This window comes from Dermacentor andersoni, chromosome 6, assembly GCF_023375885.2.
Source record: "Dermacentor andersoni chromosome 6, qqDerAnde1_hic_scaffold, whole genome shotgun sequence".
Taxonomy (NCBI): domain Eukaryota; kingdom Metazoa; phylum Arthropoda; class Arachnida; order Ixodida; family Ixodidae; genus Dermacentor; species Dermacentor andersoni.
The window spans coordinates 115324543-115339962 of NC_092819.1; the positions used below are offsets into that span (position 1 = coordinate 115324543).

The window sequence follows — 15420 nt, forward strand, 5'->3', positions numbered from 1 at the left end:
GTGTGAACCCCTGATTGGAGACATTTTAAGCATGGTGGCTTTTAACGAATACGGGAGGTCAATTCGTTTCTGCTGGGTCCCAAGCCACGTTGGGATACCGGGTAACGAAGCAGCTGATAGATATGCATTGATAGCAGCGCACAAAGACATTAAAAACAGAACACTCCCATATAATGATAGCATCCGTGCAATTAGAAAAGCCTTCACGGTAAAATGGCAACGCGAATGGGACCGTTGTGCTGACAACAAGCTACATCTCACGATACCCATAGTTGGCAAGTGGAAGTCATGCTACCATCAGGAGCGGTTCATCGAAGTAGTTCTATGCCACCTACGCATTGAGCACACACACCTCACACACAACTACTTACTTACGAAAGAAGACACACCAACATGCGAGAAATGTCAACAGCCACTAACAGTTATGCACATATTACTCACATGTACGCAGATTGAAACACACAGACGAAAGCTTTTGCACAAATTATATCAACTACATATACGTTTACACCCTGCTCTAATTTTAAGTGATGATCCGCTAGTCCCATTATGTGACGTCCGTAAATTTCTAGACGACACGGGATTTTTACATAAAATATAGATTACTAATACAGCTTTCTGCTTCATAAACTGGATTTGAAAACACCTCGTGTTTGGCGCAGCATAGCCTTAGCTGCTTTTGCGCCATTAAACCCCATTTAACTAACTAACTAACTAACTAACTAACTAACTCTTTGATGCTCTCACACCTATAAAACATGTCGGATGCGGGGTGACTAACACTTAATTTGACTTGCAGAAAATACAGAAAGACTTTGACTTGCAGAAATGCAGCCAAGCAGAAAATACAGAAAAAAAATTCTGGCGCAGCACACTCAGCGTTACGCTGATAGGATTGAGAAACCTATGACACGCTTCTTCGATTCTACACAGCGCGAGAGAAGTCGTAATTTTCGATCATCGAACGCAGTGAGCAAGGTTAGGCCCACATTTTAAAACTCCACAATATTTGGGATTGACCCACACCTTTACACGGCAAAGTCTTCGGGTTCGGCCTATATTTTTGATTCGGTAGATAGGTGGAAACAGAAACTTGTCCAACAATGACAATGAAGGCTATTCGCACTAAAAGGCAACGTCAACAGGGACAGCGGGACGTTCCAAGCAGCAGAAGAGCGCACTGGAAACGATGGGTCCAACATCGAGAGAATCAACCCGCGTGGCTTGCATTGCCCATCAGCATTCCGGCGTGCCTTCGCAGGGTGAACAGATTGCTTCCTTTCAGATATACAGCGCATTCGCTTGCCGCAGGGGCAAGCGCCGCCACATCGTCCATGCGCACGCACATCACGGCGAAACATAGGGGACGCTGGTAATGCTTTCAAGCGCTAATGCGCGAAGATTAGCTGAATCGTCTGCACAGAGGCTGGGACGCTTCTGTCAAAAATGATAGGCGGCGGTTTCGGAGGTTCGGCAGGTTCGGCGGCGGCCGACGCAGTTCACCGCGGTATAGGTCTTCTTCCCGCTGGGCAACGTGTCGCAGTCATAACCGTACGCGAGGCACTCACGCGGTGGACCGAAGACTTTGCCGGATACGGTGTGCCCTGCGAGATCGGCCATTACTCTGTGCAAGGGGAACGGCGCGAGTATGTCGATGGTGCCATTCAAAAGAGGTACCTGCGTACGGCAATCCCCTTGAATCCCGACTGGGATCTGAACACCGGATACGAAAATGCACTACGCAGAATGGGAGAAAGCTCGTTGCCGACGCATAACCTACTTCGCTGGGTTATGCTCAACAAGGACAAAGTGGTGTCGCCTTCGTCGCAAGAAGCTAAGAGGTGAGTGTGTTGTACCAATGTTGCGAGGCGAATCCGAGTATGCAGCAATCATCGCGTATCAACAACTCTATATCGCATATTGCATGAGGTACAGGGGCCTAGCCAGCGTTTGGCCACCTGGGAACGTGCCTCCCAGCACTTGCTTCCCCCACCTCCGTAATTTTCGTACCACGTCTTCGCGATGACGACGCACCGCTTTGTATCGTGGAAACGCAGCCACCAGTTGCGCGTGATTCAATGCAAGTGGGCACCCCATTCTTTCGACGTGACAGTAGGCGACCCTCTAATCTCAAGTATACATGGCACAAATTAATTTTCGACCACTATTTCCAAAATGTCTTTGAAAAAAGCAGTTTGTTCCCACAATACACATCGCACTTATGTTAGAGAAAAGTGCAGAGTAGCACGAAGTAAACCAATATTTGCCCCAACCACAACCTTTTCTTAAAAACGTAGGAGCAAGATAGAAGGCATTTTCTTTAACGCTTTCACTGAGCACACGTTTTTTCGTCATGCGCCCTGCTGTAGGCCTCGCTCGGCGCTCCGATCTATAAAAGGTGCAAATTTTCAGCTATCTCCGAGTCGTCGTATCAGATATCCGACTTCACCGGCTACTGCCTGATGCAGCGATGAGCAGTGTAAGCGTGAACACGTGAGCGCGTGATGATGATGAATTATTGGCATTCCCTTTGTAACGATGCGGGGACAAATCGTCGCCTAGCTTGCTTGAGTGCATTCACTGCGGTCGCGCATAGAAGTAAGCCTGCAAATGCACACTAATGCCTGGAGGTGTGTCCTCGTGTCGTCTGCTTCATTGTTCACGCGTCCAAGCTGCGTCACAACGAACAGAATTTCACTTTCAATAGCATGTCGCCGTCGCGGCGAAGCAAGCTTCGTCTCTGTTTACCACATATAAAATGCCGGCGGGTTCACCAACATGAGACAAAATTAGCTGCGTAGAAGTCGGCAAACGTTTCCGTAGAAACAGTTTCAGCCTTCTGATTAGCTCTACCTTTCCACGCAAGAACCATGTACCTTTTGGCTAAGCGAAAGCAGTTTGCTGAGATTGATGCAGTTTATTTGGCTCTGGATGGGGCATTGAACCTCCAACTCGCAAATGCAATGCTGACTTCAGATAAAATGTGTTCCTGCTACATTACTGCAACTTAAGTTCTATTTGCCGCATGCCACTTGGCAGGCGAACAATGAAACAGGTCATTCTCTCTGGACTCAGTTAGCCTGACCGCTCTTTTTCTTCTTTTTTGCGCTTTGTCTATTGTAGTCTTGTCTTTGATTCATGACTGTGTGCGATCACATTTGTGGTTTTCTTTCTCTAATATCTTTTGAAATGTTTGCGAAAGTACTTTCGCTCTTTTCCATGTGAACGTGAGCAGTATTCGCAAGCACTCGAATGATTTTTCCAAGTTGGTTCTGTACGCCACAAAGCTGATATTTTTGTATTTACTGAAATATTGGGCGAGGGCATATCGGTCGGTTTTCCGTCCAACGTTATCACAACCATTTTTTTCGCGCAAATGAACCCGCCATGGTTGCTCAGTGGCTATGGTGTTGGGTTGCTGAGCACGAGGTCGCGGGTTCGAATCCCGGCCACGGCGGCCGCATTTCGATAAAGGCGAAAACACCCGTGTACTTAGATTCAAGGGCACGTTGAAGAACCCCAGGTGGTCAACATTTCCGGAGTCCTCCACTATGACGTGCCTCATCAGGAAGTGGTTATGGCACGTAAAACCCCATAATTGAATTTTCTTCTTACGCGCAAGATCTTGCCCTGGTGCTGGAATTGGGGTTTTGATCAAAGATTTCTGTATTTCGAGTCCTCTGAGTATAACCTTTACAGCTGCTAAATTGCTAGCGTTTGTATTTATACACAGCACCTTGCCATCGCTTTGCTCGGTACGTATAGGCCTCCAAACGCAAGCTTCAGGAAGTTTGTGGATGAGTTACGTCTACTTACTTTTCCTTCTGGTCACGTGTGCATGATAGGTGACGTTATTACTGACATGCTGAAGAAAGAATGGCACATCATAACTGAATACTTCAACACGCTTGCTGATGTTGGGATAGAAGCCGTTATCAACATTCCAACACGTGCCCAAGATTTGGGCGCATCAGTCGCGTCTTCATGTTAGATCCCGTGAATTTCCGTACGATAACGACCAGGTCTTTCTGTTTATTCTTGAGCAAAAGCTGTCCAATTACTTCATTGTGGGGTGCACCTTTTTATAGTGACAGCACATTACCGTCCAGTCACCGATACCAGAAATATTGATTTTTGATAACAGAAAACTTGACTCGTCGTTACAGCATTACGATTTGCGATCTTTGCTTGCGGAAATTCCCGGTAGTGAACTGTATGAACCTTTTATTGCTGTCTATAGACAGATAGTGCGCGCATGTTAAAGGGTGATCGTCATAAAACAAGGAAAACCGTGTTGCCCATGGATGAATGGAAATGATTTATCCGTGACAGCAGAAAGAGAATCAGCTGGGGCGAGTTATCGTCGTTCCCCTAAGAATAAGTTTCTTCGTGCAGCTTATAAGAAGGCTCGCAATAAAGTTACTGTGGTGCTTAAAGATGGAAGACGAAAACACTTCGAAAATGAATTTTCTGAATCTAGGAATAATCCATGTAAGGCTTGGTTTGTTATTAACGAAATAAGGGGTCGTACCCGTAAAGGTGTGTACCAAATATTTGCTGAAAATTTTGCAATTGCGCCTATTCCGCTAGCAGCCCAATCCAATAACTTTTTTCTCGTCGATTGCAACAAGCTGGTCTGGTAATACGACCAGTGATCCTGTTGCTCAATCGGTGGCCAAGTCTGCCTTTCTGCCAGAGTGCACTGAAGAGGACGTTCGTGATATCCTATTCAACTTCAAACAGTGCAAGTCAGTGGGATAAGATGACGTGGCTGCGGCCATTCTTCGCAGAAACAGTGTGACCCTGAAGCATGTTACGCTAGCAGTCATAAACATTGTAGTAACACAAATCATACCACCTGGCCTCAAGGAAGCTCTTGTAGTTCCCCTTTTCAATAGCGTACAGGTTAGTTTTGTTGCCAACTACAGACCTATTTTCATACTTTCATGCATTGCTCTGATACTTGGAAGTCATTTTTCGTGTAATGAAAAGCTTCATTGACGCACATGACCTGCTATCCCCAAACCAATATGGATTTACGTCCAGACGCGGCTCTAGGTTAGCTTTAGCTGAACTAACCGATCTCCTGAATTATGCCCTTGAAAACAGCACGTTTGTTCGCGCATTATTTTTAGATTTATCACAATTTTTATTCTGTGAACAAGTTTTTCTGCTTTGTGACCTTCATATCTATTTTTTCTTCCGAGGGCCTTTCCTATCTTTCCTTGAAAATTTTTTGCATGGTCAGACTCAAGTTGTAGTAATCGGAAATATTAAAATTAGGCCCACACAGTTGTCTAGCTGAGTTCCTCAGTGATCGCTTTTATCCCCCCTTTTAATTTAACTTATGTTAATTATCTCATTCAATTCATTTTTAATTGCCGGGTTTTTCAGTACGCTGACCACGCGCTTCTAGTATCCCGTCATGCTAACTATGATGAAGCCATGGCTGAATAAGAAATTGACGTCATGAGTTGGTGCTGTAATAACCTAAATTCTATCAGTCAAACTAAAACTAAACTCGTATGTTTCCACAATCCCCTGAAACGCATTCCTGTCATCATTCCTTTGTTTGGTCATTCTCCGCAATGTAATAATTGTGCCTGCTGTCTTGTTCCACATCTTTCAAGTGTCAAATACCTGGGTGTTGATTTTGATTCGAGCACGTCTTGGGATAGTCAATTGATTAACGTTTCTTAACAGCTGCGTGAAATAGCATGTCTATGCCCAATCCATATGAGGAAAATGACAGCTCATGCACTAGGATACAGTGTGCTGCGCTATGGAATTCGTTCTTTTCATATTGTTCAGTGTTTTGATGCAATAAACTTTATTGCTCATTAAAATCTATATTTAGTGCCGTGATATATGGTGTTCGAATTCCCAAAAATTCTATTCGTTTTCTTTTTGCACACGTATGCCTTCGTTCAGGTTGTTATTTAAACAATGTGTTATTCTTACGTACCTGTGGAATAAACAATTTAGCCTCTCATATAACTGACCCTCGCAACGTTTAACACCCGAACCCTCTTGAGTGAGACTAGCTTAGCAGGGCTCCTTGAGGAACTATCAGGGATTGGGATATCATCGGCCTTAGTGAGAGTAGAACGGGTGAAGCTTATACATTGCTCAATAACGTACAGATCATCTGCTAAGGAGGTCTCTTAGATGAGAAGCAATATGGGGTAGGGTTTCTAATCCATAAGGACATATCGGGCAACATTTACGAATCCTACAGCCTTAATGAGAGGGTAGCTGTAGTCGTAATCGAACTGAATAAGAGGTATAGATTAAAGGTAGTACAAGCCTACACTCCAACATCCAATAATGATGATGAGGAAGTAGATCAGTTTTATGAAGATGTTGAATTAGCCATGTGAAAAGTGCAAGCTCAATATACTGTAGTAATGGGCGACTTCAATGCAAAAGTGGGCAAGAAGCAGGCTAGGGACCTAGGGACGCTAGAGGAGAGATGCTGGTTGAATTCGCAGACAGGAATAAGCCTCGAATAATGAACACCTTGTTCAGGAAGCGTACACTCTTAGAAAAATTTACACCCTTTGAGTCGTATATTGCCACACACCAATAAACGTCATCTGTCTTGTACGCATTTCCTTTCTTTAGCGCTGCAACCCCTTACTTCCCAGTAACTAACGGCATGCCCGTTATCAGCATGACATGGCACTGCGGACACGAAAGTAGCGGGCGCGGCATCTTCAAGAAAGGAAATGCAAGCAAGTCAGGTGACGATTATTGTTGTGTGGCAGATATGCACACCAAAGACTTTTTTTTGAAGTGTAGCAACAGAAAGTGGACCTAGATAGGGTGAAACAAGAAATGAAATTCATTTCATACTTTCTGCTGATCGCAGCATAGTGGAGAATGTAGAAGTGATAGGTAGAGGGGGGGGGGGTAAAGTGCAGTGATCATAGGTTAGTGAGGGCAAGGATTCACCTCAATTTGAAGACAAAAAGAGTAAAATTGGTCAAGAAACAGGTCAGCTTAGAGGTAGTAAGGGTAAAAGCAGACAAAATCAGGCTGGTACTTGCAAACAAATTTGTAGCCTTAAAACACATAGGGAGGATGACATAGAGGTAATAAATGTAACCGTGATGAGGTTGGGGGCTCCAGAGGCAGCAACTGAAGTGTGAGACAAGGCACCAAGGCAACCAGTAGGCAAGCTGTCCCAAGTAACAAAGGACCTAAGGAGAAACGACAAAGAATGAAAGTGTCGAACTCAAGAATTAAGACCGAATTCTCAGAACTCTCAAAACCGATCAACAAGGCGAAAGCAAGTGATATTCGAAACTATAACGTGAGAAAGACTGAAGAAACCGCCAAAAATGGACGCAGCCTGAAATCAGTGACAAAGAAACTTGGCATAGGACGAACCAAGATATATGCACTGAAGGATATGCAGGGTAATATCATCAGCAATCTGGAATATATAGTAAAAGAAGCGGAAGAATTCTATACTGACCTCTACAGTACCTAGAGGAGTGGGGATACCTCCCTTAAAATCCGTAATGAACAGAACACAGAAACTCCTCTTATACCTAGCGATGAAGTCAGAAGCGCCATGCAAGACATGAAACGAGGAAGAGCGGTAGGAGAAGATGGAATAGCAGTCGATTTAATCAAAGACGGAGGAGGCATGATGCTTGAAAAACTGGCGGCTCTTTATACGACGTGTCTATTGACTGCAAGGGTCCCATAAAACTGGAAGAATGCAAACATTCTAATCCGCAAAAAGGGAGACGTTAAAGAATTGAAAAATTATAGGCCCATTAGCTTGCTCCCAGTATCATATAAAATATACACCGAAATAATTTCCAACAGAAGAAGGGCATCACTGGACTTTAGTCAGCCAAGGGAACAGGCTTGCTTCAGGAAGGGATACTCTACAATGAATCACATCCATGTCATTAATCAGGTTATCGAGAAAGCCGCAAAATACAATAAGCCTCTCAATATGGCTTTCATACATTACGAAAACGAATTAGATTCAGTAGAGATACAGCAATCATACAGGCATTGCGTAATCAAACAGTACACACCGCTTACGTAAATACCCTGGAAAATATCTACAGAGACTCCACAGCCACCTTACTTGTATACAAGAAAAGTAGGAAGACATCTATAAAGAAAGGGATCGGACAAGGAGACACAATTTCTCCAATGCTATTCATTGCGTGCTTGGAAGAAGTAGTCAAGCTATTAAACTAGGAAGGTTTTGGAGCAAGGATCGATGGCGAATACCTCAGCTACCTTCGGTTTGCCGATGACATTGTTCTATTCAGCAACACTGCGGACGAGTTACAACAAAGGATTGAGGACCTTAACAGGGAGAGTGTAAGAGCGCATTCGCAGGTCGGTCGGTGGGATCGGTCTTTTGATGCAAGGGGCTAACGTCGAGCCCATCCGTGGGAAGTGCGTAGACTTCAGGCTCCCAAAAAGCAATAGAGTTACCTCGTATGCGCCGGCGATCGCACATAATTGGAGGTGGAGTCCGGGGTAATGGTGCGACGGCGTGGGGGGTATATTGCGATTGGTGCAACGATTATGATTGCCCGAGGCAGTCATCAGATCCCCTGGTATAGGCACTTAGGGAAGACGGCTTTATTAAAAGCGGACACCCTTGATGCTACAAGTGTGTCCTGGTGTGTGCTGACGTCTGCTCACATCCATCTCCTGAGACATGTAGTAAGCTCGGGCATTAAACGTGCTCCTGCTTGAAGTGGGGTCCTGTATCTGGAGCCAGGGTAAATATGTACAATAGACAATTTTCTTTCGCTCGTGCTCCCGGACGTTCGTACTCACGCCTGTGAATAAAGAACTGCTGGTTTAACTGCTACCCCCAGCCGATTCAATGAGATTGAAGCAGCAGCCAACGCCGATTGGTGCTCTTGACTGCATAGTTTAGGGTGAGTGCCTGGCTTTGCGCTTGAGATTCGTCGGGTCTTATAGCCTAGGCTTACTAAAGAACCGATAGAGCGTGCACGAATCCCTCTTGTGATACTGTGGTTGTTGCGCATCTCAGCAGAAAACAGCTTTCATCATAGATCTCAACCAGCTGCTAAAGCCAGATCTCATACTTGCGTGGGAGTAATTGGAACAGTGGAGATCTACCGGAATTAGAATCTCTTAAAGAATACTAAGGATTACGACTTCTTGTAATCGATTAGATACACTAGACGGCAACTTCGGGACTTGGCACTACTTCTTTGTATAGGCGTTTGGCTTCTTCTATAATAGCCAGGCTTCAAATTCTCCTGAGAGAAAGAGTATTGAGCCCCTGGTAGATTTTTAATTACATTCCAATTTGTTTCGCATCAAATATTGTGCAATTGCTGAGCCTGACCTTAAAGTAGCAACCATGGTCCTAATGAGTTTGATGAAGGCTAGCTTTTTGCGGTTGTGGGAAGAGCTGGACGTAGAAGTAGAGGATGGCAGCTCACACACGAAAACTCGAGTATTCATTTTAGAAAGCAACAGGTATAATAACACTTCGGCAAGCTAATTCTAAAAGAACAGGAAACAATGGTAGACCTCTATGAATTACGATGAGGTAAACTACCAAATAGAATAATTTTTTGCAAAGTACTCCTACCGTCTTTTAATTGTCGATCCATAAATGACAACTGGGTACTCTACAGGGAAAAATTAACTACATTAGTAGAACGGTACCTCACGATAGTCTCCATAACTAACGACAGATCCAGCCCTTGGTTCAACAAGTCTCTTCGCAAACTAAGGAATAGAAAGAAGCGTTCGTACAACAGGGCTAAACGCGTGCGCACTACCGAGGCTTGGCAGATATACAAAGGCTCAGTGGCGTAGCCAGAAATTTCGTTCGTGGGGGGCTCACTTTGCAGCTCGGCCTCCTCCTTATAAAATTAGTCGAGGGATCTATATATATATATATATATATCTGTCATTCAACAACCTTGTTTACATTTTCGTACATATGCAACGACCAGGGGAAAATCTCAATGACGCTGTCCTTTGTTAAAATGTATTGCGCAGGAGCAGCTGTCACCGCTCGTGTATTGCGAGCACATGTAAAAAAGCAGCAGTTCTGCAAAATATACGAGGGCGAGTCAAATGAAAGTGAGCCAATGCGAATATATGATAAACGGGGTACTTTATTTAAAAGTAGTCACCATGAGTATTTAGACACTTGTCCTACTAACGTGTCGCGTAATTCCCGTCTCATAAAACTCCTTGCATTGCTGCCTCAAAAATCTGTAAGTGACTACACCTCATCTTCCGACACGAATCTGGTTCCCTTGAGCAGTTTTTTCAAATTTTACCAAATGTGGAAGACGCAAGGCAACAGGTCTGGGCTGCATGAGGAATGTTGCAACGTTTCCCACTCGAATTTTGCCAGTTTCGTATTAACCACATCAGCGACGTAGGAACGGGCAATGTTGTGAAGCAAGATGTTTCCAATGCTCAATTTTCCACGTCGTTTGTTCTTGATTGCGACACGCAGCCGATCCGACCTTTCACAATATCTGAAATGATTTAGAGTCTCTCCAGGTTTAGAAAATTCGATCAATAATAGCCCCTAACGATCTAAAAAGAAGTCAACACTTTTCCGGCAGAAATGACGGCCTTTGTTTTCCTTGGGAGGGGTGAATTCAAATGCTTCCACTGTAAGCTTTGCAGTAGTGTTTCAGGCTAGTAGTAGCGGCACCATGAGTCATCCCCGGTCACAATTGCAGACAAAATGTCGTCACCCTCATCTGGGGTTCTTTGACGTGCACTTAACTCTAAGTACACGGGTGTTTTCGCATTTCGCCTCCACCGAAATGCAGCCGCCGTGACCGGGATACGATCCCGCGACCTCCGTGCTCAGCAGCCCAACACCATAGCCACTGAGCAACCACGGCCTTTTTAATTGTGTTGGGGATGATTGCACGGTGGCTTTGACCCGGCCATGGATAGTCTTTGTAACTTTCATGTCCTTCTTTGAACAGTTTGCTACAATGCTTCACACTGGCCAATGAAACGCAATGTTCAACGCATACGGCAGCCATATGGCGAATAATTTCTTTTTGGGAAACATCTTCATTTGTCAAAAACCTCACGACACCAAGCTGTTCTACTTTTGGAGTGTCCATTATGTCACGTAACCTTGTTCAACCCAGTGTATGAGAACATTAAAGAACATTTAACCTCACCTCTGCATGTCACTTGTAAATGAGATGCGTATGTGCTACGCGCATGCCTCGAAAATAATGAACCGAACCATTATTGCGCGGGGCGGCTTGTCTCACTTTCATTTGACTCGCCTTCGTACATTAGAAATTCGAAGATACAATGGAATATACAAATGTGAAGAGACAGCGTGATACAGGGCAAAAATTGGCAATGGAAACAAAGTTCACTGCGCATATACGGAAAACCTCGCAACAAGATGTTTAAATATGCGTATAAGTATCCAATAAATCTACGTACCTAAGAAAAAGTAACTAAATATAATGCGTCAAACAAGGCAAATAAACAGGTTGCGCAACCACAGATTCACAGATCACAGCACCCCCTCCCCCTCCCTCCACTCCCAAAATGTATCGCGTGCGGCAGAAGGCGGCGCGCTTCCTTCCCGCTTTTCTTCCTTGCGCACACAAGCGAACGCGTTGCAATCCGTCGAGTCCCCGCAGTGCTGGCGGCGAGCGACTATGCATTGTTTCTTTTTCTCGTCTGCTAGCCAGAAAGCGTCCAAAACTCTGCCAGGTGAAATTGCAGTCGGCCAGAGAAAAACGTACTTCATTAAAACTTCTTTCTGGGCGAGTTGGTGCATACTTGGCATAAAAATTGTAACAGCGCAAACACATGCAACCACTAAGTAGCAAAGACGAGACACAAGCGCTGTGACACAAGCGCTTGTGTCTCGTCTTTGCTACTTTGTGGTTGCATGTGTTTGCGCTGTTACAATTTTTATGTCAAGAGAAAAACGAACGCGCATCCAAGTGCGCTGCGCGGTTGTCGATGCAGCACGAGAAAAACGCATGCGCTCTGGCTGGATCGGCAGCCCGCGGGTTGCGAGAACAAAAAAAAAAAAACATGAGAAAGAGGCCTAATGTATCCTCGCGAATAAAAGTTTAGGTAGAAAAATCAATAAGAACTTAGTTAGAATGGTGGCTTTAATGTCTTGACATGGATGCTTTGGCGCAGGTGAAAAAAAATTCATATTCTTTTCTGTGACCTGATGGCACAAATGAACCACCACAACGCTTTGTCTCATCGGACCTCGCTGCGTGCTTTGTCAACTTGTATCCCGATGTACGACTTTAGAAAGGTCGATGCACCTTTGGCGTCAAATGTTTACAACAGCATTAAACCCACAAAGTTCCGGAATCGAACATCTAAAGCACGACTTTGGAAATGTCAATGCACCTTTCGCATCAAAATGTTATTGGAACTTTATACCCACAAAGTTTCAGAATTGAAATCCAAGCGCTCCGTAGATTCCGCGGCCTCCACGAGATGCCGAGACGAGCCCGCTCGCCATCAAAACGCCCTTGAAATTTTGTGCTCGGTGGGGCTCCTTGCGTTACGATATGTGACTCCCCATGCATCGGCGTTTCCGCGAAATCCAGCCCGATTTCTCAATGTTCGCGCTAAAATGTCTTTTCGAGCGTGAATTCAGGACGTTCTAGACAAAATCGAGCATGATTTCCGGCGCCGAGAGTTGTTTTTGTCGGCGGCGCATGACAGCACGAAAAAATTTCGGGGGGGGCTCAAGCCCCATAAGCCCCCCCCCCCTGGCTACGCCCCTGCAAAGGCTGTGTAAACAATTACTGCCCAGCGATAAATACATACCTATTTCTAGCGCCGATTGCCCCACCGTATTCAATACGTCTTTTTTTTTTCATCTGTTTTGACTCAGGAGGACTTTTCCAATGTTCTAACTTTTCCCGTACTTGACGCCGCATACATGGAACCAATTTTTATCACTGTTGAAGGCGTTAAATTACTCATTAGTAACCCCAATATATCCACTTCAGCCGGTATTGACAACATTAATTCCAAGATATTGAATAACACCGTCGCTGCCTCAAGCAACATCTTATGCCATATTTTTCAACAATCCCTTGCATTGGAAAGTTACCTGCCGATTGGTTAATTGGAAAAATAATCGAAATTCACAAATCTGGAGATGTTCACTCGCCTGATAACTATCGGCCCATATCTTTAACCTGCATATCTTGCAAAACGCTTGAGCACATAATCACTTCACACGTGTACAGCCACCTCGAAGCTCACAATTTTTTTTTCTAATCAGCAGGGTTTTAGGAAGCGATTTTTCTGTGACGGACAATTATTTGAACTAACGACTGACTTGCACTTTAACATGGACTGCAATATTCAAACTGACTGTGTCTTTCTTGACTTTGTTGAAGCATTTGACCGCGTGCCCCCCTACCGCCTAATTTCTAAATTATCTGCCCTACGACTTGACTTTTTAACATTATCCTGAATTCGTAATTTTCTTTCTTTTCGAGAACAGAGTACTGTTGCTAAAGATTTCTCTTTCCCGCCTTCTTCTGTTACCTCCGGTGTGCCACAAGGCAGCGTCCTCGGCCTCCTTACTATTCTTAATCTACCTTAACGACTTACCCACCCAGAATACTTCCTGCATGCGCCTTTTTGCCGATGACTGCATAGTCTACCGTCATATTCACACGACTGACGATCACTCGGCACTTCAAGCAGATCATTACCTTATCGCTAACTGGTGTAACAAATGGCTCATGACCCTACACTTTACAAAGTGCGAGGTAATGTGCTTCAGCCGAAAATGTGTAAAATCCAAATCTTCGTATCACCTATAACACTTTGCTCTGCCACACTTCATCATATAAGTACCTTGGTGTTCTTCTTACAGAGAATCTTTCATGGGTCCCACACATCGCTTCTACATGCACGAGAGCATCACGTTCTCTTGGCTATCTACGACTCGACTTGCGAATCGCCCCGACAAACATTCGAAAACTCGCTTTCCAAACATTCATTTTGCCACAGTTAGAACTCGACTCCTCAATTTTGTCCCTTCATCAAAATTACCTAATCAATATGACGGAAAGGATAGAAAATAGAGCAGCCTGGTTCATATCACGTAACTACGGTATAAACTCAAGCATTACACAAATTGAACTAGGCCTTCTACTGCCGCCATTAAATATAACATAAAATGCCCCCCCCCCCCCCTACTTTAAGCCATGCCATAGGTCCTGTAAGGTTCTTTTGAATAAATTAACAAATAAATAAATAATTAGGTAAATAAATAGGTAAATGAATAAATAAACAGAAAGATTGGAACATCATTTTGACGACAAGCAGCAAAAATGTGCCAGGCACCCGTGGAAGCAGAACACGGAAGGTGCGAAGAAGTAGCACACTTCAACCGATGTTAGGAGGAGATGCTAATTCCTGTGACCCTAAATGTACGTTAAGGGGTGAAGCCAGGTTCGTAGACCGCGGCTTAGTTGCTGAGGAGACCGTTCATGGGGACCGAATTGAGTACAACTGTGCCAATGGAATGCTACAGAAGCAGGAAGACCAGCTGTGGACGATTTCGCACAGCTATAAAGGGAGTACGTCGCGAAGGCAGCTGTTGCAGAAGTCCGAAGTGACCCCGGCTCATTAGCCAAGAGCCCCAGCGCTGAGTTCATTCGGTCGGAATAGTGCTCTAAAGCACAATGTAAGCAAGGTAGTCAAGTTGTGGACAGCTCCCAGGGTAACGAGCTTCGTTGCACAAAATAAAATAGCTGCATCGTCCCAAAGTGTTTAAAGGTCGCCGCCAGTCGAGGTGGCAATGACAAGGGTGATTTACCCGCAAATCATTCAGACTGAGCAGGTGAGGTGGCATTCGTGACTGACGGTATCAGTGTGGCTCACCCAGTGTTATACAAGCGAAAAGTTCAGAAATGAGCACCAGACAGCGTGCTAGAGAAAGGTGTTGCAGAGTCAGGAATGCAGTAGAGAAGGCAACGCGGCCGAATAAAGGGAACGGCGCTAAACTCTGGGAGCTGCGCAGTGAAAGCGTTAGAAAGGTGCGTTGGTCGCTTAGAATGTTTGAAGTAAGAGCACGTTCGAAACTGCCAGACGAGGCAGAAACACAAAGGACGTTTGGTGTGAAAACGAACAAAAGCCAGGGGCAATTATGTTCCCCTAGTTGGGTTCTTTCGAGGTATATTAGGCATAACACAGAAGAGCGAGGTGGCAAGTGGATCAAAATTGGTCGCGCAATGCACTGGTGCCGACTACAGATAAGTCACCAAAGAAGCTCTCCGCTAGGTGACAACGACCACCGGATTATGTAGACGCGGCAACAACTGCGAAGGCCAGGCTTCCCGGGTCACTGCAAGTTGACCGTCATGTAGAGGCCGCTAACTTATGCAAAGAGCCAAC

The 15420-nt window shown here is 44.8% G+C and overlaps 1 protein-coding gene across 1 annotated transcript in view; it reads left to right on the forward strand.

Annotated features, from left to right (window-relative positions):
- The first annotated feature begins 1108 nt into the window (after positions 1-1108).
- LOC126522209 (decapping and exoribonuclease protein-like) overlaps positions 1109-15420 on the forward strand; it is a 78747-nt gene continuing 64435 nt past the window's right edge. The window contains exon 1 of the mRNA XM_055066313.2: positions 1109-1841. Coding sequence (XP_054922288.1) covers positions 1447-1841 — 395 coding nt within the window. The 5' untranslated portion in view covers positions 1109-1446. The remainder of the gene's footprint in view (positions 1842-15420) is intronic.